General features: G+C 37.0%; 11 protein-coding genes across 11 annotated transcripts; 7 read left to right on the top strand and 4 right to left on the bottom strand. All coding sequences in view use genetic code 12, as the record gives it.

The window, feature by feature from the left end:
- Window positions 1-333: 333 nt before the first annotated feature.
- Window positions 334-2,034, bottom strand: GAD1 (glutamate decarboxylase; the record flags this gene model as incomplete). Its single annotated transcript, XM_049326050.1, has 1 exon — window positions 334-2,034. One exon carries the CDS (start codon window positions 2,032-2,034, stop codon window positions 334-336), a length of 1,701 nt encoding a protein of 566 aa, XP_049178459.1.
- Window positions 2,035-3,893: 1,859 nt separating this feature from the next.
- On the top strand, window positions 3,894-5,738 carry SAC1 (phosphatidylinositol-3-phosphatase; the record flags this gene model as incomplete). Its single annotated transcript, XM_049326048.1, has 1 exon — window positions 3,894-5,738. The coding sequence occupies one exon, from the start codon at window positions 3,894-3,896 to the stop codon at window positions 5,736-5,738; it is 1,845 nt and encodes a 614-aa protein (XP_049178458.1).
- A 327-nt stretch (window positions 5,739-6,065) lies between these two features.
- On the top strand, window positions 6,066-6,884 carry DAM1 (Dam1p; the record flags this gene model as incomplete). Its single annotated transcript, XM_049326047.1, has 1 exon — window positions 6,066-6,884. The coding sequence occupies one exon, from the start codon at window positions 6,066-6,068 to the stop codon at window positions 6,882-6,884; it is 819 nt and encodes a 272-aa protein (XP_049178457.1).
- Window positions 6,885-7,338: 454 nt separating this feature from the next.
- KGF56_004590 (GET complex subunit) lies at window positions 7,339-8,310 on the top strand (the record flags this gene model as incomplete). The annotated part of the gene is made up of 1 exon (XM_049326046.1): window positions 7,339-8,310. One exon carries the CDS (start codon window positions 7,339-7,341, stop codon window positions 8,308-8,310), a length of 972 nt encoding a protein of 323 aa, XP_049178456.1.
- A 67-nt stretch (window positions 8,311-8,377) lies between these two features.
- SHY1 (Shy1p) lies at window positions 8,378-9,382 on the bottom strand (the record flags this gene model as incomplete). The annotated part of the gene is made up of 1 exon (XM_049326045.1): window positions 8,378-9,382. One exon carries the CDS (start codon window positions 9,380-9,382, stop codon window positions 8,378-8,380), a length of 1,005 nt encoding a protein of 334 aa, XP_049178455.1.
- A 459-nt stretch (window positions 9,383-9,841) lies between these two features.
- Window positions 9,842-10,192, top strand: KGF56_004588 (uncharacterized protein; the record flags this gene model as incomplete). The annotated part of the gene is made up of 1 exon (XM_049326044.1): window positions 9,842-10,192. One exon carries the CDS (start codon window positions 9,842-9,844, stop codon window positions 10,190-10,192), a length of 351 nt encoding a protein of 116 aa, XP_049178454.1.
- Window positions 10,193-10,820: 628 nt separating this feature from the next.
- On the bottom strand, window positions 10,821-13,094 carry KGF56_004587 (putative ferric-chelate reductase; the record flags this gene model as incomplete). The annotated part of the gene is made up of 1 exon (XM_049326043.1): window positions 10,821-13,094. The coding sequence occupies one exon, from the start codon at window positions 13,092-13,094 to the stop codon at window positions 10,821-10,823; it is 2,274 nt and encodes a 757-aa protein (XP_049178453.1).
- An 894-nt stretch (window positions 13,095-13,988) lies between these two features.
- On the bottom strand, window positions 13,989-16,054 carry KGF56_004586 (uncharacterized protein; the record flags this gene model as incomplete). Its single annotated transcript, XM_049326042.1, has 2 exons — window positions 13,989-15,199; window positions 15,562-16,054. 2 exons carry the CDS (start codon window positions 16,052-16,054, stop codon window positions 13,989-13,991), a joined length of 1,704 nt encoding a protein of 567 aa, XP_049178452.1.
- A 1,420-nt stretch (window positions 16,055-17,474) lies between these two features.
- Window positions 17,475-18,722, top strand: KGF56_004585 (uncharacterized protein; the record flags this gene model as incomplete). The annotated part of the gene is made up of 1 exon (XM_049326041.1): window positions 17,475-18,722. The coding sequence occupies one exon, from the start codon at window positions 17,475-17,477 to the stop codon at window positions 18,720-18,722; it is 1,248 nt and encodes a 415-aa protein (XP_049178451.1).
- An 844-nt stretch (window positions 18,723-19,566) lies between these two features.
- KGF56_004584 (uncharacterized protein) lies at window positions 19,567-20,262 on the top strand (the record flags this gene model as incomplete). The annotated part of the gene is made up of 1 exon (XM_049326040.1): window positions 19,567-20,262. One exon carries the CDS (start codon window positions 19,567-19,569, stop codon window positions 20,260-20,262), a length of 696 nt encoding a protein of 231 aa, XP_049178450.1.
- A 699-nt stretch (window positions 20,263-20,961) lies between these two features.
- Window positions 20,962-21,945, top strand: SFH5 (Sfh5p; the record flags this gene model as incomplete). Its single annotated transcript, XM_049326039.1, has 1 exon — window positions 20,962-21,945. One exon carries the CDS (start codon window positions 20,962-20,964, stop codon window positions 21,943-21,945), a length of 984 nt encoding a protein of 327 aa, XP_049178449.1.
- Between the last annotated feature and the right edge of the window lie 2,184 nt (window positions 21,946-24,129).

Raw genomic sequence — 24,129 nt, 5'->3', positions numbered from 1 at the left:
GGGGGGGGGTGGACGAGTATCAAACTATTAAACGTTTACCTTGAATTAATTTACACTTTGTTTTTTAAGAATTCTTTCCTCTACCTAAGGTTCTATAAGAATATATATATATATATATATATATGAAGGGGGTGGAGTTTTCGTCTCTTCCCCCTTAATTTCTCTCTCTGATATAAGTTGTAATCAAGGTGTTGTTGTTTTCTTTACATACATAGCCAAGCAAGAGTTTGTAAGTGTACTGTACAAAAAAAGATATATTGAGTATAGAGTAGAAAGAAAAATCATTCCACCATAACATGCATCTGTTGTAATCAAATTTAGATTTAGATGGGCTTAGCAAACACCACGATACGATTTTTTGTTTTTTCCAGCTTCGTGGCTATTCTTCTTGTGCGAATTCTTTCTAATATCGGCAGTTCCACCAGAGGCAATTGTCAACAATAAACTGTGGATAGCCTCTCTATTCTCGGCAGCTGAATGTACATCCTTAACATCGAGTACGTTTCTAACATAATTAGCCGATTTGATCAACAAGTCAATTGTTCTCGAACATTCGGCAAGTAATCTTTCCAAAAGCGATAATCCCATCGAGTTACGCACAACAACTCTCAAAATCTCAACATTTGTCTCGGATGGTGGCAATTTGTAGTTGGGAATAATGAACCCAGATTTGCGCAACAATGTCGAAAACAACTCTTGAGGAATTTCGGGGTACTCGTTTCTAAACTTTTCACTGAATCTAAAGGCAACCACAGGTAAGCCAGGTTGGAAATTTTGATTAACCGTCCAGATATCAGATAGTTTGTGATGAACTTCTCTTGTATAATACTTTTCCTTCTCTTCCTTAGTAATTGGTTTGTGGATATTTGATAAAACTTCAAAATAACTAGATTTTTCCAAATAGTCCGAAAGCACCCTTGCATTGGATAGAGCAACATCGAATATGCTAGCATAGCCTTCTTTACCCAAAGTTAAAAAGTTGTAGTACTGCATTAAAACTGGGTACCCAGGTCTTGAGAAATTCAAACCAAACGTTTCTTCAACACCTCCCAAATAATCTAAACTGAATCTGAGCTTTTTTGGTAGTAAATCTGAATGTTTCCAAATAACCCAACCTAAACCAACTGAAGTCAAGCCAAATTTATGACCCGAGGTATTAATTGAATCAACTCTTGGAATGGCAAAATCCCACTTCAAATTTGGAAAAGAGAAAGGCGCAACAAACCCGCCACTTGCCCCATCAACGTGAATTCTGATATCCAATCCTGTTTCCTTTTCCACTTGATCCAAAATGTGTGATATCTCCTCAACCGGCTCAAAAGCACCAGTAAACGTAGATCCAACAATAACAAAAATACCAATCGTGTTCTCGTCAATATTCTCCTTAATCTTTGTTACATCAATAACATGGCCGGATTTTTCGCAAATTGGGATCAATCTATTTTCAACATCAAAGTATACCGCAAACTTCTCCAACGCAACTTGAGCACAAGTGGCCATTAAAATGTTGGGGTTAGCAATAGATTTGCCCTGTGCTTGCCTTTTTTCTTGCCATCTCTTTTTCAACGCTAAACCAGCCAACATAATGGCCTCTGAAGATCCTGTAGTTGCAGTACCAATTGAATTTACAATCTTGTTACCAGTTTTGGGATCCTTCACACTTGGTGCGTGCCACAAATTGCTCAACATTGTAATACATCTAGTTTGTATTTCAATCAACGAAGGGTATTCGTCATTATCAGCCAAATTTTTAGTTAAATTCTCAATGGCAAGACGTTTCAGAGTATCGTCAATAAACGTATTGACAAACGAAGCTAAATTTAAAGTAGGAATACCATCAAGCGACAATTCTTGGTTCAAGTATTTGTAAATCAAATGAGAACTGGACGATTTCAAGGGGATCTCAAATTCGGGGATCAATTTTTCAGAGTCATATTGATCGACATACTCTTCGGCGTGTAATTTGACTTTTGGCAAGTATTTTAAGATCTCGTTTTCCAACTCTAATGACTCTATATGTTTGCTTAACACCATGGCTAGGAAGATAAATGCAAAAACTGAACAATAGGGGGAGGATTGCTTGATTTTCAGATTTCAGATGGAAGGAAATTATCTTACTCTTATATAAAATCTCTCTCCTCTCATTTAAAAAAAAGGTCAAGTCGATCCGCCTCCTCCCCTACCCACCATTACAAAATATTAGTTTTATAGCAAAAAGGGCTTTAGTTCTCCAATGCTAAGTGCTTGCTATCTTGTTTTGACAAGGGGGCACAAAAAGGAAAAGAGAGAGTAGAAAAAAAGAAAAGATTACATAGATACAAAAAAGCCCCTTAAGATGATGAACAATTTAAACGATGTTTGCTTCGACGCTCCTTTCCTTCGAATGCAATCAAACCCGTGTGTCTGATTGTTAGTTGAAACGGGGGGGGGATAAGAGAAGTGTTTATTGAAGCTGGGGTTACTCTCTCTAGCATTTTGCGGAGAGGGCTGAGCTTTTTAAGGGGAGAATATGTTTAATACTGGTTTGGATTCGTCGCACATGTTTATCAATACTGGTTTGGATTCGTCGTAACTATTTCACAATAGAGCAAAACTTTTTATCTTTTGGTCATACTAGTATATTTTTGTTGTTCAAAACCTTTGAGGTTTATACCCGATTGTTTTTTCAGTTCTAACAAGCTTTAAGATTAAGTCTATAATTGTTCTTTTTTTTTTCGGCAATTACATTTAAACCGCAAGAAAAAAAAACTGTTAAAAGTATAGTTTTAACTGTGGCTTATAAATTGTGTTTGATGTAATTGAGTTACGTCAGTACATCACAAGAAAGGATGCTGAAGTTTTACAAAGTTAGATAGACTATCGAGCAGAGCGAGATAGTCTAGAGGGAATAGAGAGTAGATATAGACTATCGAGCAGAGCGAGATAGTCTAGAGGGAATAGAGAGAATAGAGAGTAGATATAGACTATCGAGCAGAGCGAGATATAGACTATCGAGCAGAGCGAGATAGTCTAGAGGGAATAGAGAGAATAGAGAGTAGAAATAGACTATCTCGCTCTGCTCGTTAGTCTACTAGTTGAGATAATAGGTTATAAACTGGTTAACATTTTAATTTTTTACAAATGACAAATGCGAACCAGCCCAAATTGCATTTTCTGCTTGAAAAAGTAAACGCTTTGTCTCGGAACTCTGTTATAAACTTTACAATCAAATAATACAACACTAAACAAACATGACAATGTGTATAACACTAAACAATCATGATACTGTGTATATGTGTATATAACACTGTGTATAACACTAAACAATCATGAGACTGTGTATATGTGTATATAACACTGAGTACCACAAGCTTGAGAGCCTAAGCCTGTGAAAGTTATCAAATGCTTTTTGGGTGCAAAAGTTTTGCCATGTCTTTTTTCATTTGTTCACGTGACCAAAGTATTTGTTCAATTTTATCATATTATTCACTTTGTAACGGTTCAAGTTAATATGGTAGTATCATTTCATGCTGACTGGTATAGTCTTTTTCTCTCCCGAGGCGCAAGTGTAACACTATATATAAAAAAATTCAGCAGGTGCTGAAATTTCAATTTCAATTCCAAATCAAGTAAAAGAAAATCTCTAGATTTCAAGATTCCAAAATAAAAGAAAAAAAAAAAAAACAATCAAAAGAGAAAGAGATAAATTTTTGAAAGGAGGTAATATATAAAAGCACCAACCATTAACAAAACGAGCTGTTTGTTTCAGTATTTGGGCATCTTGTGAGGTGAAATATTACCTTATTCTTTAATATACAGATATAGAGAGATCCAACAAAAGCTAACCAACTAATAGAAAAAGAGATATCCTTTTTTTTTTTTTTTTTTTAATTTATTTATTATAATAACAGGAAATGGTATTTACTCACTCAGCCATACTGGATGGATCTCACATCTTCCACAACAATTTGACCAACAAGTACCTCTTATTGAGCAACAATGGTAATACTGTGGAAATCTCCGATAATTTCCCATCGGGATTTACCCAAGAAAGCAAGCCTGAGGTCATTTCATGTATTATTGGTATCATTAGGTTGAAAATCAGCTCATATGTTATCCTCGGCACATCACACACTGTTACTGGTTCTGTTTTGGGCAATAACATTGCATCTATTGATAAGTACAAGATCTACTCACTTGCAAGCACTCAACTGTCAAGTCCAAATATTAACAGTGAAGAGAAGAAGTATTTGGATCTTTTGAACAAACAATTACATAATGCAACGTTGTTTTTCTCGATAAATAATCAATATGATTTAACCAACTCGTTGCAAAAACAATTCACTGTCCAAAATCTGAAAATCGACGATAGGTTTTGGTGGAACAAATACTTGTGTGAGCCATTACTTGAGTTTGATAGCAAATTTGAATTTATTACACCCATAATTTATGGGTACTTTAAATCACACTCAACGATTTTCAATGGAAGGTCATTGGAGTTTGCTCTTTTAACCCGTCGGTCAACATCAAGAGCAGGTACTAGATACTTCCGCCGTGGTATCGATATTGATGGAAACGTTGCAAATTTCAACGAAACTGAACAAATTTTCAGTACTGACAGTAATCGCGTCTCATCTATTTTACAAATTAGAGGCTCGGTTCCTGTTTTTTGGGCCGAGGTTAATGATTTGAAGTACAAGCCAGATTTGCAAATTAGCTCCCAGTCTTCAAGAGATGCTACTGTAAAACACTTTACTCAACAAGTTGCACTTTATGGGGATATTTATCTTGTCAATTTGGTTAACCAGAAGGGTTACGAGGAACCGGTGAAGGATGCATATGAAAATGCTGTTCAAAGTTTACCTCGGCAATTAAAAGAACACGTTCATTATATTTACTTTGACTTTCATCACGAATGTAAAGGTATGAAGTTTAACAGGATTAGTCTTTTGGTTGATCACTTGATTAAATTGGGATATACTTCAGACGATTATTTTGAAATCGACCTCAACACCAGGCAAGTTGTCAGTTTGCAAAAAAACATTATTAGAACAAATTGTATGGATTGTTTGGATAGAACTAATGTTGTTCAAGGTTTTGTTGGCCGTTGGTTTTTACAAAACCAGTTATTGCATGAAGGATACTTGACCAATCTTGAAGTGCCATTTGCCAAAATCGATCCGCAATTCAATTTATTCTTTCAAAATTTTTGGGCTGACAATGCCGACGCAGTAAGTTGTGCCTACTCGGGAACCGGCGCTTTGAAGACCGATTTTACAAGGTTGGGCAAGAGAACATACAAGGGAAATTTCGATGATTTGTGTAATTCCTTGACTCGTTACTATAAGAACAATTTATCGGATGGTAGCAGGCAAGATTCCTATGATTTGTTTCTTGGTAAGTATAAACCGTATCAAGATTCAATCACTTCCCCGTTCGTTGATAAAAGGCCTCCTTACTTGCAATTGTTGCCTTACTTGATGGTTACTTCTTTTGCTATCCTTTTGGTTCTATTCTACTACCCCAAGGGTTCCCTTTTGAGTTTGAAAAACTTAACCTTGATTACATTAGTTGTCCTGTTTAACTTGAGAAACCTTCAGTATATTTTCAAGAACGGATACCAATTTGTTGATTGGCCTAAATTGGTTCCCTTGGACTACTTGAAAAAGGAAGATGTATATGATGGCAACGGGAAAGTCATTGGTGTTAAATACGAAAAGATTGATCAATTCAAGGGAATTAGCAAGAAAAAGAATTAGTAACAAGAGAAGAGAAGAAGGATTTAAATCATATATTTTTTGAAGCAACATATATAGGGAAGTATTTCTTTTCGCTCTCTCTAAATAGAAAATGAGGGGGAGGGGGAAGAGAGGGGGGTTCTTAACCTTTCTGGTATTTGATAAGTGAGAAATAAGATGAAGAAGGATTTATGCATAAACCAAACTTTCTATATCTTTTTTTTTTTTCTTTCTTTTTTTTCCACCAAAGAAGAAGTAAACAAATCTACCGACTTTATTCACACACCCACATATATATATATATATATATATATAGGCACCTAGTAGCTCGATAGCTGGTTAAGAATTATGCCCGGATCGCGACCAACCACACCTAGTGGGGACAATCGCCGCATTAGCAGGAGACACCTGCGTCGCTCTTCAGGGTCCTTCCCTCCTCAATCGCCTCATCACTATCCAATAGATGCCGACAATTTACCAATGGATTCTCCCGATATTGTTGAAAAATTCAGAGATATAGCTGACCAAATGGAAGATCTAGATGTTAACATGCGAGATTTGAGTCACATCCATTCGGCAATCTCTCTGCAGTTTAATGAATCGTTTGCTAGTTTTCTTTATGGACTATCGATTACCATGTGGTGTGTAGATTTTCCTACGATTCCCTCAAGGGCAGAATGGGAGAGGATAGAAATGAAAGAGAAAAAAAGAGAAGAGCTTGTTTCTATGAGGCAGAAGTTGGCAGATGCCGAGAGATTGAATGGTGAGTTGAAAACTAGGTTGGCAGAGGAGAGTAGATCGACACCAGGTGGAGCTGGAATGGGCATTGGTGCAATAAGAGAAAAGAAGAAACGGCCAGTAGCACGCGCAAATCATACTCCTGAGCCAGACTATCTAGGCAAAAGTGCCAATTTCGCAAACAATCGGAAATCACGAATTCCTCAACCAATCAATCGGCCAGTGACTGCTAGTACAGCCACCGTATCCGTCATACCCACCACATCCACGCGTTCAATGGGTAAAACCGGTCCGAACTTGAACCAACCTCCCAGGTATATGCAAGGACTTTTTGAAAATAACCTAACAAATTCCAGGGTGACCAAGACAGGGATGACAGCAACACAAAAGAAACCAATGAAAACAACTCAACGACCGCCATTTAGATGAGTTTTCAAGGTATCATATCTTCTTTTTTCTTACTCTTCTTCTTCTTTTTCTTCAATCACCATGTATTAGTTTCAACTTTAATTCATATTTCACTTGTGCTACGGACTTATTCTCCTGAGCTGCAATTGTCATCAAATAATCAAGATTGTCCAACGAGTTCATTATTCGAAGTCGTCTTCTCTTTTCATGTTCACCTTTTGGCAATGAATCTGTAGTCTCCCTTTCCATCGCAGAAACAACACCCGCGGCCTCTCTAACCCACTTAAACCTTTAAGCTCCCGCTTTTCAAAAGCTATGCTTTCAAGTTCACCTTGTACTCTTTTTCTCTTTTACTCTTTTCTTTTCCCCTTCTCATTTTTTTTCCATCTTTTGTAACACGATTTTACGAAAACTTGTTCAAAATAAAGACTATACTTTGATTGTATTACTTTTGGCATAAGTCACACCACCCACGATGTCCGAGATACCTCAGGAGAAACCATTGACTGAACAGGAAAAGAGAAGAATACTAAGGGAGCGAAGACAGGCAAAAATGGCCCAGGGTAAGGCTACCGATAGACTAAACAATATTCTAAATCAAGGTACTTCGGTCAATGAGTCATCTGTCACATCAGTTTTAGATCAGAAATCGAAACCTGATGCTACTGCTGATGCTACTGCTGTTGCTGCTGCTGTTGCTGCTGCTGAGTCGGGAGCATTGGCTCCTAATCAGCATGATAACGATCCAGAGGTACAAGATATTGAAGAGATCACAGCAAATGACATTCCCACTATTGGAGGAAGTAACTCACAACCTAATCTTGATGAGATGTTCAACAAGATTTTACAACAACAAGGACAGCACCTGCACGCCGGCCATGATGGTGAAAACAACCCAATGGCGGAGATCCTTAAGATGTTTAGTGGTATGGGCGATGAATCAGGAACAATTCCTTCTTCAGCAGACTCTCCATTCGAAATGAATCCAGAACAAATGAAGTACCAGCATGAGACTAGCAAGTATAACTCATACCAGGAAAAGTTGTGGCGTTTTAGGTTTCTTGTGGTTAGAGTGATTTTGACATTGACAAATTTTCTTTATCACTTTGTCAAAATTCCCTCATTCACAGCATCTAATCATCAATATGTTCGAGATTTGAGTATTGTATATCCTTTGAATGGATTTATTACCTGGTTTTTCACAATTGAAGTGCTCCTTATTGCTACTTATTACATGGTATTTACAAAACTAGGTCTATTCCACACATTGAATCAAAAGAGTTTAATCATGAAGGGAATAAGCACCTTATCTATGTTCGTGCCGAAATTGCAACTCTATCAACCTTTAGTAGCTAGATTATTAGGATACAGAGAATTGTTAGGGATATTAGTTGGCGACTTATCGTTGGTAATTGTTTTATTCGGATTGCTCAGTTTTTCGAGATAAATACGTATATATATATATATATGTATCTATGTATTTATATACAAATGTATTTACATAGTGGCATGGTCTAATAAAGAAGATCCTTCATATCCTTTTGTTTCTTGGCAAGTATCTTATCTGCACTCAGGTACTGCTTCCTCTTCCACGTAGAATAAATTAATAATACAGTACTTGCAAATGAAACGCCGAACCAAGTTATTAAGTATTGCAAATGGTTATTGGAAAATTTAATTGTTGGTTTTGCTGCTATAGGTACTCCTTCTTTAACAAACTCAAATTCTTGGTACTGTAGAGTTTTGTCTGTATCATTTGAATGTTGTGCTTTAAATGCTATGTCCTTTGCCTCGGGAGTTAATTTGCTTGGAAATAATGAATTCCAAAGGTTAGAAAACTTGTTGCTTGTGTTATTATTGCTGTCGCCCCTTAGGTATTCCAAGTGGTCACTCAAGTCATAAATCATTTGACAATATACAGGTAAAGAGCCACTCTGGTTAGCCATTGCTGGTACATCAATAACGTTGAACAACTTAGCACCAGGTTCGTGATCAAATTGTAAGTTGGATTTCTGTGGCATGTTTCTAAACAATGCCTCAATTTCAATTTCGCCTTTGGGCAATGCTAAATAAGACAAGTATCCCAGTGATCTGGTCGATGGGACAACTTTATCCTTACTTATCCAGCCACGCTCGACTAATATTGGTTTCCCGCCATTGGACCTAACAAAAGGTGTTACAAGCAAATACCCGACTGCGCCATCTTTCATTCTTGGTCCAAGAAACATCTCTTGCTCATAGTTGAAGTGTCCCTTACATTTGAATCTCCTGTAGTCAAACTCATTATTTATAACAGCGACATTCAATGTCTCGGGCAACTCTTCAAACGGTGGTGCAGCTAGATTGTTTTCGCATTTGGCAATTAAATCAGTTTTCCATTTTAATCTTTGAACTTGCCAACACCCCAAGCCAAATGCAACCACGGGCATGGCAACCATTAAACCAAAGACAACTTTCCTAAATACAGGCGTTTTAGATTGATGAGCAATGGTTCGTAGGTTGCCAGGTATAGATACCATTGGTTTCCAATCTGTAGGTGAAGTCTTTACTGAACGCCGTTGTAATCGTAATCCAGATTTAAAGATTAGTTTCCTCGCATACATTCTTTCTCTATAGCTAACCTACTCTCTCTCGCTAATCTACTCTCTCACTTGCTCCTTGCCTCTATTTCTATCTCTCACTCGCTCTTTGCCTCTGTTTCTATCTCTTACTTAAAGTCTAGAACTATGCAAAGTCAATTTTTTTTTCTATTGTAGTCAATTAAAATCCGTGTATATTGTTTCCCCAGATATCAATGACTTTTATTCTTCCCTTTGAGCGTTCACTTTAGCCGAAAAAAGAGCCACTAATGAATGATCCAATTTTCTTGATAAAGCAAAATTAACTGAAACCTTCTTCTATTCACTTGCTTCTCATCTCTGTTAGGGTTTTTTCTTTTTTTCTACTGCTCTTCAGTTAGTGTTAAGTTTAGGGGGATAATGTCGGAGTCAGAGTCGGAACAATTGTTTCAAGAGACAAAAGAGCAAAGATATGACAGGTATAAAAATCAATTATGGCAAGCAGCTGCCAAGGGGATGTTTCGGGGCACTTTGATTGCTTTGGTTAGTGGATATGCCTTGTCATATAAGTATAATTATGGTCAGAATACAGCCTATTTTAGGAATACCTATAAGGTGTGGTGGTTTGTTTGTTGGAATATTGTTGGTGTTACATTTGCTACTGATACTGCTAAGATGAGTATTAGTCGGCAAGCAGCAATCGAGGATGAGATTAAGAGAAATAAGTATTATGAAAATGAAATGGATTTGATGAAGAAGAAAGGACACTAAGGACACTAGCGGAGCCGCAGGCAACGCTAGTGCGAGAGCCAATCCCAGTGCAAATGTGCGAGAGGCAATCCCAGTGCGAGTGTGTATTCCTAAGAATGTAAAATTGTGTGTACACAAGAGTGTGATTGTGTGTACATGAGAGTGTGAGATTGTGTGTACATAAGAGTGTGCGATTGGGTGTGATTGTATGTGCATGGGGCACTATTGATATGTGTATGAATATCCACCAAAAGACCAACAAAGTTCTATGTAGCTAGTCAGTTTACTCCACTTTCTCGCTCTGCCGCTATCGAGCAGAGCGAGAGTGTCACTAATCAATGGTGCTCTACTATCTCGCTCTGCTCGCTAGTGTCGATAGTGTCACTAATCAATGGTGCTCCACTATCTCGCTCTGCTCGCTAGTGTCGATAGTGTCACTAATCAATGGTGCTCCACTATCTCGCTCTGCTCGCTAGTGTCGATAGTGTCACTAATCAATGGTGCTCCACTATCTCGCTCTGCTCGCTAGTGTCGATAGTGTCACTAATCAATGGTGCTCCACTATCTCGCTCTGCTCGCTAGTGTCGATAGTGTCACTAATCAATGGTGCTCCACTATCTCTCTCTGCTCGATAGTGTCGATAGTGTCGTTACGAGTAAAACGCTTCTTCATGAAACTTCAATCCATTTTCACTCGACCACAATTTAACATTTTCAACCAATGGTTTTGGTCCAGCGGCAATAACCCAGATCTTCTCCGCATTTATATCCTCTTCAACAACTCTATGTCGAGGCAAATCTTGACAACACACTAGATTCTGATGTTCATCCACTACTGGGCCTGAACATTGCGTGAACCCTTCGTTAATACACCAATTGTAGTATCGGTTATTCATCTTTGGTCGTCCCTTGTATATTCTTTTAGCAATGTTCAAATTTCGTGTGAGTCTTTGAAATTGTTGGATCCATGATTTGTCTCTTTCTGATGATGCTTGCGTATACATGGGGAAAAAGGGTTCATTGGTTGATGGTTTACGTGATATGTTTCCCTCGTGTGTATCCGAGAGATTGATTGTGTCGTTTGTTATTTCGTATTCATCGTACATGTGTTGATCTTCGTTGTCGTCATTGTCGTCATTGTCGTTGCTGCTGCTGAAATCTAAAGCATCTAGCTCGCCGGTTGGAGCATCATCATCAAGAATATTGAGTGGTGCACATTCATGAGCGCATTCTGACTCTTCGTCTTCGTCTTCTGAATTAATCTCGATATCAATATTTTCAACTTGATTTTCTTGATTTAAACTTGTCATCTGGGCGTTACTACTGGCCAACAATGGCGTCTCTTCTTCATTCTCGAGGTCATAATGCGCTGAAAGCGAGCCAATCGATTTCTTACTCAATTTGGACATACATGTGTAATTAGTATTAGGATCATTACCCTTCAACAAAGTCGACGACTTGTTACTGACAGCATCGCTCCCGGTAACAAAGATTTCAAAATCGTCGCCATGAATAAAACCATCGAAATACTTGAGAACAAGTACATCTCTGAAATCTTTAATAACCCAAACAACCTTTGTAGGAATTCCATGATAATTCATGACTCTGAGAATTGGTAGCGCAAATGATATAGCAGAGCCGCCTATAACAATCAAGATTCTTTTTGCATCTAGGTGTAATTTTGATAGTGACCACGGCTTTTGGTTGTTCGTAGTGGTGTTTCTCCCTGCTTTATATTTGATGAAAAGCAAATGCGGATCATAGCTTCCTGTAATTAAATATCTATATTTGTCGTATAGCCTGAAATTACTTTTCCTTATAATCAACCGCTGGTAACTATCGTTTGGTAGTGAAACCAAGGAGTATGGATGATAATTTGGGATAACTTGCTTCCACACCCTCCTTATAACATTGGAACTGTAATCTGTTAATCTTATATGTGCACCCGGTGCAGTTGCACGTTCAGCAATTAACCGATTGGGGAATTCAACTAGTGACAAGTTGGGTGACACATCAATGACTTTCACCTCACCGCTTAACGACCCTCGAGTGAGACGTGTTCTATAATATATTTGGCCCAAAAGTATGCAGCAGTTTGTAATAGTATACAAAGTAAATGGCTTTGGTCTAACGTGTATCTGCATGCATCCAACAATGATCCATGTCCAAGTATAATGCATAAAGTAAAACACCTTATACCAACGACGACGAAATGGTGATAGCGATGTAACAATGATTGTTAGAAACCCAACCAATGCTACCCACCCGTAGATATTTACCGGTTTCCATGCTTTTTTCCAGGTATTATTGCGGTTGAAATATGCAAGGTAAATCAAAGTATGAATAATGCTTTGAACAATGACAAATCTGCTAAGCCATTTGTGAATTGGTAACAATGAAAGATACAATAGGTTTGGCAACGGTGATGGTCTAATTGTCAAGAATAAGATAGTCGGTAAACAGTTGGCTGCAACTCGACCTAGTCGCTTTGCTAAAAAAATCAAATCTCCATTATATATGTCAACTAGTGACAAGGTGCCTAAAAAGCAAGTCCAAAACACAATTTGAACAATTGTTGAAAAATGCAAAAAGATCTTGAAGGCTAAAGCTTTTATTATAACAGATGTATTGGTAAAAAGTCTATCTTTCCATGTCAAAGGAGTGTGATCTAAATGATGCTTGTGCAAGATATAATGATTCAATTTTGAATAAAAAGATCGAAGATAATGAAACTTTAGTCGATAATTATGTACAATAAAATATTGATATGCGGGAATGGAAACGATAAATAACAATAGTGACAAAGTGGTAACAACCCCATACTTGTCCGTGATGTAATTCCGTAGCTCGCTATATTCTTTGGTCTTATCAACACCGCTCGGAAAATGAAAGTAATCTCTCCATAACTGTACTGTTGAATTCATATTTAAACCCGTGTGTAAATGAAAAAAAAAAAAAAAAAAAAAATTCCTTAAAACTCCTCAAAGTTTTCCACCTTCTCTTGTTACCTCCCTATCCTATCCTATCCTTGTTTCCTCGAGATGGCTTTTGTCGTGGTCTTAAAGCACCCTTTCCTTTTACAAGGTCTGTTTCTATACCTATAAATGCATTCAAAGAAGGGAGACCCCAAAAAAAAAGATTAAAAAAAATAAGAGTTGATATATTCTTTAAATTCAAATAGGAGTCGATTTTTATAAAAGTAAAGTGTTTCTTTTTTTTTTTTTTTTTTTAGTTAAAAGATCAGAATGAATCTGAGATTGTTTCAGGCTGATAATACACTCCAAAAAGGATATGGGTCATCAAGTAACAAGGTAACCCTTTTTTTTTTCTTGCCTTCAATAAGAATCTTTGTTTTCTTAAAATTCATTAAATTTCCATTGCTATTTTTGTCGTTGAAAGGCATCTCAGTTTCTGTGCAGTTTTTCTAAGTAGATGAAATAGATAAGGAAAAATGCGTTAAATTTTCTCTTGGTAATATACAACGCATAAAAAGCACACACATGACAAAGTCTTGAGAAGAAGAAGAGGAAGAAGAAAGAATGGTTAGTAAGAAGGGGAAAAACAAAAGGCACATATAAACAGAACTCCATGATCTTTTCTGATTTATACTTTTGTTGGAGATGTTTCTCTCCTCCAGTTGGTGTTATCATAGTTTGTGATGTTATTTACGGTTTTATCAAATCTAAACCTTAATATACCTAGTAATAAGAACTTTGTTTCAATATAGTACAGAAAAAAAGAAAAAGAAAAAACAAATTACTCTTACAATATAAAAAATTACTCTTGTTACAACTCTTATTTACTTTAAATACTTTGCTCTAGTATCGTATATGCTTACTCTTTTTCATCTTTGTTTTGCTACTTTCAATTAATCCCGATCTTGTGGGTTTTGTCACTCTACCTTGTAATTGTGTATCACTTTTTCTACTCCTGATCACACCGGACTTTGTAGGTTGGTAGTTTGATTCACTACCATCACTCGGGCTATATCCTGTAACATTGAAGTTTCTAGAACCATTACTAGAGTAATTTCCACTGCGACTAGATGGTCTAACAGGAAGTCTAGCTAGAGAAGGCTGTCCTGAATTGAATTTTTGAAAGTTGTTTGATCCATTTATAGGCACATACCCAGATCGCGATGGAGTTTTTCGTGAAAAAGACCCTCCAAACAGACTAGTGGTACTATATGTATCGGCACCATTTCTGTAGTCCATTGTCTTTTCCTGGTTATACTTTGGCTTACTATTCTTGGCTGATCGTAGTGGATCATATGTGTCATCATTATCACCACCACCACCAACACCAACACCATCACCCTTATAATAATTTCGCTCATTGCTTCTTCTCAATCTGGAAAAATATAATGGTCGAAGTTTCTTTGGTAAGTTATTCCCACTAAAAGCACTTCCCAAATTCGGTACTCGCGAACTTCTCTGCTCGGGGCATTCGTCTCCATAGTGCAAACTCGATCCGCAATTGTAACAGCATATAACAGGTAGAACGCAACTCTCATTGTCATTATTTGCACTTCGCTTAGTTAAATAAGATCGCCAAATTGTTGGACAATTTTCGTCACCATGTTGAAATGAATCGCAAGTTCGACAATACTGCTTCTTCCGCGTTTTACTCTTACATTCCGCTACATAGTGGCCCTTCTCGCCACATCGCAAACATATAAGAGTCATGGGACACTGAGTCTCACAGTGGTCTCCTACTTTACCACATTTGTGGCAAATGAGAACTTTACAATTTGCTCTTTTATGGCCCCTTTTATGACAGTTATCACATATGGGGCCTGTTTTGACACTACTCTTATTGGCATCATCAAGATCGGTTACACCGAAATACCTCCCTTCTCCTCGTAACTCAATCAATTCATCTGCATCATCGTTTACTTGGTCGTATGAAAATGATGTTATCGTTGGTGGTGGTGATGTTGCTTCTCTGTTATTTACAGTTACCTGTGTCGTCGACGTCTCCGGATGGGATTTATCTTTATATCTCTTTAGTTTCTGCCCGTCGGTATCCTCTACAAAGGGTAGCATTTCCGACATCGTGGGTGATATTCAACTTCAACAATCGTTTTGCATTAGGAATTTTTTTTTTTTGTTTTTTATTTTTTTTTTGTTTTTTTTTTGTTTTGCTTCTTTCTTTCCTCCATCACATCATCGCTGTAGAAAAAGAAAAGCTTACAGTTTACACTATAAACCATCAACATTATATTACATCCACCTGCCGTTGCCATATTCAAGCAAACAAATACCAATCAATTCCCCAAGTCTCTCGCTTTTTTTTTTTATTTTGTTTTAATTCTTCTTTTTTATTTAAGATTAACACATTTCTCCATACAAAACTATTTGCTCTACAAAACATTTCTCACCACATGTTCACCAACTTGTGCCTCTAAAGCGCCTCCTTGTCCAGTACCTGTGACATCAATAGACGATTTCAAGTATTCCTGATTCTTGGCATATGCTAAAGCATAACAGGCGCTTGCTAATGTGAAAAATATAGCAACAACAATCAAACTAGTAGCTTGCAAAACTAAACTTAACCACTGAATCGCAGCATTCAACAAGTAAAATCCACAGCGAGGTAAATTGCCATCAAACTTTCTGATAAAATTTGTAAATGTGTCCGTTAAAGGACATATTCTCAAGAGGAAAGGTATCTCAACAAATATAACAATCAATCCCTGCACCAAGCAAATGATGGAAAAAATAATCACCAAATTAAAGTGAAATATATTCGCAATACCTAAAGCAAGACATAGGAAAATTGTAATTATACTTATCCATTGCCCATAAAGAGAGAAATTCTTCTTTTTAAAGTCATTGGAAAGTCCACCAAAGATATTCGATAATATAGAGTCACCTAACGCCATTTTCGTGTCTCCCTTTAAATCAACTTATAACTCAATTTCTTGCTTCTTTTTTTTTGGTAAAGTTGGTGGTCGTAAATACTCACCACTAGAAAATATATCAATTTCTAAGTTAGATCTGGTCCTCTCTCTAATTGTGTCGTCTTCTGTGACGTCTTCTTCTTTGTCTTTTGCTTCTCCTTGTTTGTTGTTCAAAACATTTTTGTTCTTCTGTTACCAAATTTCTCCTTGTGGTACCAACGACTTATATACAGGATCGTTATAAAAGACTCCTGTATTAAAAGTGTATCTTTCTGGTAGAGCCACTAAAGAATAATGTTGAAACATTGTCAACAGTTTGTGCAAAGTTTCTATAGATAATTCGGAGGGTAGGGGTCAGATTGTTATGATAACCGACTTTGGTCAATCTTAATTGTGTCAGTTATAATACTGACAATAATTCGGACATGGAGTAGTGGCTCAAACAATGATCCCTATATCAGTTGCATCTCGGGAAAAAAAAAGACTTGATAAACTAGAATGGAATGATTGTGATTTGAAATATTTTCTTAAAGAATTAGATCATTATACTGGAAAGATCAAGTCCGGCAGTTTCTAAAGAAGGTAAAATGATGTTTGAATTGATGCATAATATGCCTAATGGGAAAGTATCGGATGAGTTTTTTTACTTTAAGTACTAAAACAACAATACAAGTAGCCATAAATACATAGACCTCAAATCATACCTCTCATCTCTTCGACCCTATTGACCAGAGCGAGGTAGTGGAGCATATTGAACAACACTAGCGAGCAAAGCGAGCTAGTGAAACACTCTAGCTGCTCTTGACACTATCAAGCAGAGCGAGATAGTGGAGCACACTGAAGAACGCTAGCGAGCAAAGCGAGCTAGTGAAACACTCTAGCTGCTCTCGACACTATCGAGCAGAGTGAGATATTGTTGCAACAAGCTACTGAGTGTTGCTCCGCTGTCTTGCTTTGCTCGCTAGTGGAAATTGTGTGATAGTTACAGTATCAAGCATTAAAAATTCGACAATTTTGCAACTGAAGCCTTTATTTTTTTTTTGTTTTCTTTGATCATTTTGGTGCAATTTGCAGCCATTTTTTTTTTATTTTGTACTGGTTGCATTGTACAATCTCAAAATATATACTATTTTCCTATGCACTGTACGTATTTTCGACATACCCCCTCCCCCCCCCCCCGATCTTTCCACACACAACTCCATTTTCTCTTTTAGGTTTTCCTTTTCTGCATCTCTCTCGTATCAATTGTCGTTGGTAACCACCATTTATCCACACAGCTTCTTTTTCTTATGCTACCAAACTTATTACTGTTGAGATGATTTGGAAAAAAAGATGTAAAAAAAAAAGAAGAGAAAATAGTTAGAACATTAAGCTATAACAGAGTTTAGTCCAGTAAGTCAAAATGGGAAGAGAAATTGTGATTGGACTTGTAGGGAAGCCGTCAAGTGGGAAATCAACCACATTGAACTCGTTAACAGATGCTAACGCCAAAGTTGGTGCATTTCCATTCACAACCATTGACCCAAATAAAGCTACTGGTTATTTGGAAATAGATTGCGCTTGTAAACGATTCAATTTGCAAGATAAATGTAAGCCGAATTACGGGTTCTGCCGAGGTGGGAAAAGAGGCGTGCCTATTATGTTACTAGACGTTGCTGGGTTGGTACCTAATGCTCATTTGGGTCGTGGTTTAGGTAATAAGTTCTTGAGTGACTTGACGGAAGCAGATTGTTTGATACATATTGTTGATGTCAGTGGAACAACGGATGCCGAGGGAAAAACTACAAGAGGTTATGATCCGCTAAATGATATCGAATGGTTACAAAATGAGATTTTCCAATGGATCTTGGGAAACTTGAAAGAACGATGGGGATCAGTTAGACGGAAACATATCGGCACAAAACAAACGACTTTGGAGACATTGCGACAGCAGTTGGGGGGATACGTAGCGAATACTCAAAAGATTGCTCAGGCGTTGGATCGAATACCAAACTTGCCACCATTAGAAGATTGGGACGATGAAATGCTTGAAAGAGTTGTACGAGCATTCATGGATGTGAAATTCCCCACTGTTTTGGCATTGAACAAAATAGATCACCCCGATGCAGATAAAAATGTTTCCAAAATCATCTTGAAGTATCCAAAGAGTAAAGCCGTGTTGACGTCATCTATCACTGAAGTGTTTTTGAGGAAGTTGGCTGCACAAAATTTTATTAAATATATACCTGGTACGGAGTTTGTGGACACAAAAGAAGACATTCCAGATGATCCAAATCTCAAGCCAATGGATGAGAAATTATTGAATCGTATAGAAAGTATAAGAGATTTGGTCTTGTACAGATTCGGCTCTACTGGTGTCGTTCAATTACTTCAAGCCGCAGCAGAACTTTTACAATTGGTGCCTGTTTTCCCAGTGCGCAATATCAATAGCTTTGGTGGTGGTAGTGGAGGAGGTGATGCAATCTTCCGTGATTGTATATTAGTAAAAAGAGGTACTCCTGTTGTTTCGGTTGCTAGAAAAATCATGGGTGACGTAACAATAGCTGCTATTGAAGGTGTTGGTGGCATGAGGGTGAGTGAAGAAGATACAGTCGATATTGGCAAAAACGATATATTGTCTTTCAAGGTGGTGCCTGGTGGCCGAAACTGAGAGTTTTATGGATGTATGTAAGCTTCTTTACTTAACATCTTCTTTTTTGCACTATCGAGCAGAGCGAGATAGTGTCGGTGGCAGCTATGTATGTAAGAGGTCAGTGTCGTGTCCCTCACCTTCCCCTTTTGTTTACTCAAACGGCGACACTATCGAGCGAAGCGAGATAGTGGAGCAGCACTGACTAGACAGATACTATCGCTTCGCTCAATAGTGGAGCACTGACTACACAGATACTATCGCTTCGCTCAATAGTGGAGCACTGACTACACAGATACTATCGGCTGCAAATAAATGGCTGTTAACAAGCTTTCTGAAGAAACGGGAAAAAAGGGGAAAAAAAGGCAAAAGAGCCTCTGGTCTGCAAGATTGAACAAAATAAAATGTAAGTTTTTACAATTCTTTTTCGAAAAGTCTACAACATTACTTGTATCGACATCAATTTATGTTTAGAAAGCTTTGTCAAAAGGGTTTCTTTTCTTTTATTGATATGCGAAAAAGAGCTTTAACAAGTATTGGTTGGGCCAGAGAAGGAATAGATGAAGAAGGAATAGAAGGAAAAGGAGGGACTCAATAAATACATGAATCATACCAAGTTCCTTTAAAATACTAAGCTCATTCAAATGTTTGTTTAATAAAATTTTCAAACACAGAGTGCTACATACAAAAGGTTAAATTGCTATTTTTCAGGAGTATGGATATTTTTTATAAACTTTTTTTTGTAGGCACCAAAATGTGCAATTTAATAAACTTTTTATTTTATTTTATTTTTATTTTTTTGGTTCTGCCGTCCCCCCCCCCTTGATTAAACTTTCTTATCTTGTTTTTCAAAACATTGAAGAATATGAGTGGCTTGTTCATATTGGGATCCACTGGGCTAGTAGGATCCCAAACTGTCAAATATGGTTTAGAATCCAAAGAATTTGATAAGGTAGTTACTGTTACCAGAAGTTTACCTGATTTTGCTACAGATAGTAAGGTAGACTCAATTGTTGAATCTGATACGCTGAAATGGTCAGACATCATCCACAATATCAAGCCGAGCCCCTTAGCCTTTATTTCGGCATTTGGAACTACTCGTGCTAAAGCAGGTTCAGCTGAAAAGTTCAAAGAGATAGATTATGGTATTAACTACGAAAGTGCTAAAGCAGCTAAAGCCAATGGTGCCAAAGTATGTGTTTTAGTCTCGGCGTATGGTGCAAGTGCAACCTCACTCTTTTTATATATGAAGACTAAGGGAGAGCTAGAAGACGCTATAATTGATTTGAAATTTGATTATACTATAATTTTGAAACCTGGGGTTTTAATTGGGGAGAGGAAAGAAGATCATGGACTCGGAAACTCCTTAGCTATGAAGGTGGGCAAATGGGTTCAAGGAACTTGGCTCTCACCTCTTGTGCAGCCTATTGATGCTAGTGATGTTGGTCGTCTTGCTATTGATTTTGCCGAGCGTGGGTTAAAAGGTGATTTGAAAGAAAGTGTTTTAAAAGTGGGTGCTCCTGAAATGATCAAACTTGCTGAAAATTTCAAGCTGGTCTAGTTTTGTTATACACAATACAATTGAAAAAAAAAAAAAAGAATAAAATAAATATACCCTTTAGTATTTTATCTATATAATTTTTTTTATTTTTATTTTTATTTTTTTTATTTAATTGAGTTTTCTACGCCACTCAGGTGACCAAGTGTGTTGAAACTTTAATTGCATTATTCTAAAAGTAACCAATAACGTAGATGGGTGGCAAAGCCGTTTTTACTAAAACTATTACATCCTAAAAAAAAAAGAAAAAGCATTGTAGTAGTAATAATTCATCATCATCATCATCATCATCATCATCATCATCATCATCATCATCATCATCAAAAGGTTGACCTTGAATAACTCAATTACTCATGAACTAGAGTGTTATAGAAATACTTTGCAATATAGGTTGTTTCTACAACAAAGTTTATCTTATACTCAAGGTTACATTAATGAACGATCAACTGAACTTCGTGACTAATTCATTTTGATCCACCACTTAACTTTTTCTGATTTTTTAATTCACTGATCTTTTAGATAAAAGGAAAATTATTATTTTTTTATTTTTATTTTTTCGCAAAAATAAGAAATTACCCGGTATTGAAACACGCAATAAGGGAAACGGTTCATTGATTTTTTAGGTAAAATTTGGGCCATTCTTTTTTGTTTTTTTCCCTTTTTTTGGTGATCTGCTCTTTTTAAGCCATTGGTACTGAAGCCATGAGTGAAGAAACAAAGTTACCGATTGACGAGGTCAAGAGAAGTATCAAGTCAGTTGAATTAACAGATGACCAGGCCACGAAGTTAGCTCAATTATTATCTTCTATTCCTAATATCTTGGGAAAAACAGATAAACCAGAGTATGACGAGATATTCGGGCACAGAATCAATACCGACGACAAGGAATACGTCGATATACCTAAACGTAACGAGATTTTGTTGAAATTTTTAGCAGCAGATGCTTACGATTTAAGCTTGAGTACCGAACGTATAATCAAAACCTTGAACTGGAGACACAGATTTCAGCCTTTGAGAGCAGCTTTTGAAGAAAAATTCAATAAAGAATTAGACGATTTGGGGGTTGTTACCAATTTTCCCTCGGCAAATGCTAATCTTCATATAATCACCTGGAATCTTTACGGTAATCTCAAGAATCCCAAAAATCTATTTGAGAAATTTGGTGGTAGTGTAAATAAAGATCTTCCAGGAAGTCAATTTATTCGGTGGAGAGTTGGATTAATGGAGAAAACTTTACAGTTGATTGATTTTCAAGATTCAAATAATAATAAGATTGGACAGATTCATGATTATAACAACGTCTCCTTGTTTAAAATTGACCCTGGGATGAAACATGCAACAAAGGAAGTTATTGAGATATTTGGGAGCAACTATCCCGAATTGTTGAGCACCAAATTTTTCATCAATGTTCCGCTCTTGATGGGGTGGGTTTTCACTTTTTTCAAAACTATTGGAGTTATCAGTGCTGAAACTTTAAAGAAATTTCAAGTTTTGAATCATGGTGATTTAAGTGAGGTATTGCCCAAACTGGAGTTGCCCGTGACGTATTGTGGTCTGGATAAGGAGAAGAAAAGTATATTTGATTTGGATGTTAGCAAGGATATCAAATTGAGTGAATACGGCCAGATCATGCTAAAGAAAATCGGCGACGAGGAAATTGAACATATCAATGATGAAGTGGAGTGATGAACCACTTTTCTTTTTATCACATCTGGGATACACTATCGAGCAGAGCGAGATAGTGTTGTAATAGGTTACTGAGTGTTGTAAAAAGCTACTGAGTGTTGCTCCACTATCTAATACTATTTCGCTCTGCTCGATAATGGAGCACAGTGACTAATGACACATTTATATACCTACGATAGATTGAAGTATCATTTTATCATTTCCGCAATAACAAAGAGATATTAATATAGGTATGATGGATGATATAATCAGATTACTTGATTATTCTCCAACGAGTTCCATTAATCTTTCACAGCCTACTATTGATGATTTAAACTATAATTCAAAAGTCATTCAAAACAGATTGAACCATAATCCATAGTGAATCGATGGCGATGATATGTAAATCAGCAATTGTGATTTATTAGAATATATACATAGAAAATAACGTCCTTTTAAATCTTGTTTTATAGAAGCAAAGACTCAAGCTCAGTAAATTTAGTTGGTTTGCCTCTCAGCTCAAAATATGTAGTTACACATGGTGTAATTAGGGCTGCTCCACTATCGAGCGAAGCGAGACAGTGTCGATAGTGTCGGTGTAGTCGGTGTAGTCGGTGTAGTCAGTGCTACTCCACTATCTCGCTTTGCTCGATAGAGTCGATAGAGTCGGTGTAGTCGGCGTAGTCAGTGCTGCTCTACTATCTCGCTTCGCTCGATAGATGTTCACACCTTACAATAGCGGAGATTTTGTATATCCTTCAGAATGCTTTGGTGCATTGTTTTTTCTTGTACCAGAATGAGAGCTGGAGGAGTCTAGAAACGTTGATATGACATATATGAAATTTTGATTTTTAAATAAATGAGATTTGCAGTATAATCAAAAACGGTCAAAAAGTCATCTCGCTAACTATAATTAAATCGTCGTTATTAGAAAAAAAAAAAATAGTGAAACGGCCAGGTCAGTTGAAATTTTGGGGTCTAGAGTACCTATTTTCAATTTATTTAGGTAATCAAAACTAGTATTAGCAAATGATGGTTTCTAGATACAGTTGGCATTATTAGTAAATAGATATAGTTAGTGTGCTCCACTATCTCGCTCTGTTCGATAGTGTATGCAAAAAGAATATAGAAATGATTTGTTTGTAGGAAAGATTGGCATCAATTTTCCGCTTGGTCGCCGTTTTCGGGACAACATCATTGACCTGTTCCGGACTACCCCCCCTCACTTTGTTCTGTCCGGCCCGTCCATCCAACCCCGCTCATCGTTTTTTTTATTTTGTGATCTATTTATTCTTTTTTTTTTTCTGTGTCATGCGCATAGACGGTAATCACTTGCGAATACCTATTTATTTTTACAGCTAATGATGTAATTTACCTTTGAGGCTTTTCTGGGTAGTAATGCTGGACATCCCACGGGAATAAGAGTCAGCAAATGGAGAAAAGAAGAAAGAAGAAGGGAATGAAGGTGAGAAAAAGAAAAGCATGGAAGCACCTCACATATACAACATATGACGTGTTTTTTTTTTTTAAAAAAAAACCCATTTTTCTGTGTGTCAAGTAAGAGATAATATGAGGGAATGATAATATGAGGGAATGAGGTTTATAGGAATGCGGTTTAAGGGGTGTATGCATGTAACATGGACATATGATGACAGTTACCAAGAATCCCTTTACTATTTACACAAACAACGACGGAGGTGCCAATAGAGTTGGCACAATTCAACGATTGTCTTTGGTAACACACCATAGTCAAAATATTTATTTTTTTAAATTCTTTTTTTTTTTTCCCTCTTTCAGTTTTCTTACAGAAAAATTTATTGTTGACAAAATTATCGGTGATAATGAAAAAGCCATCAACTCCGAAAGTTTGAATTACAGTCGTGTTGTGTACCAGGACATTATGATTTAGGACTTTAATGAGCCATACAAGCATGTAAATAGTCTCTAAATATACTCTTTTTGTAAAGAAAAGTGGGTAATGGAGAATAAAGTAGACAAATATTGAGGAACTACTTTGATATTTTTTCTGTTCTTTACTGATTCCTAGTGTTTCATTAGGGCGTAAGATACTAAGTAACAGGAAGGTCGGCAATTCAAGTCCTATCGTAACTGAGGATTATTGACCCCCCCCCCCCCCCCCCCCGCTCTATTGAGTAACTTACATCTGAGCAGCAGCAACCACTACCACTACTACTCGCTACTCAG

This window comes from Candida oxycetoniae (genome assembly GCF_023343755.2).
Source record: "Candida oxycetoniae strain CBS 10844 chromosome Unknown scaffold12, whole genome shotgun sequence".
Lineage (NCBI taxonomy): Eukaryota > Fungi > Ascomycota > Pichiomycetes > Serinales > Debaryomycetaceae > Lodderomyces > Lodderomyces oxycetoniae.
The sequence above is the reverse complement of the archived record's forward strand: the minus strand, read 5'-3'. Positions and strand labels throughout refer to the sequence as shown.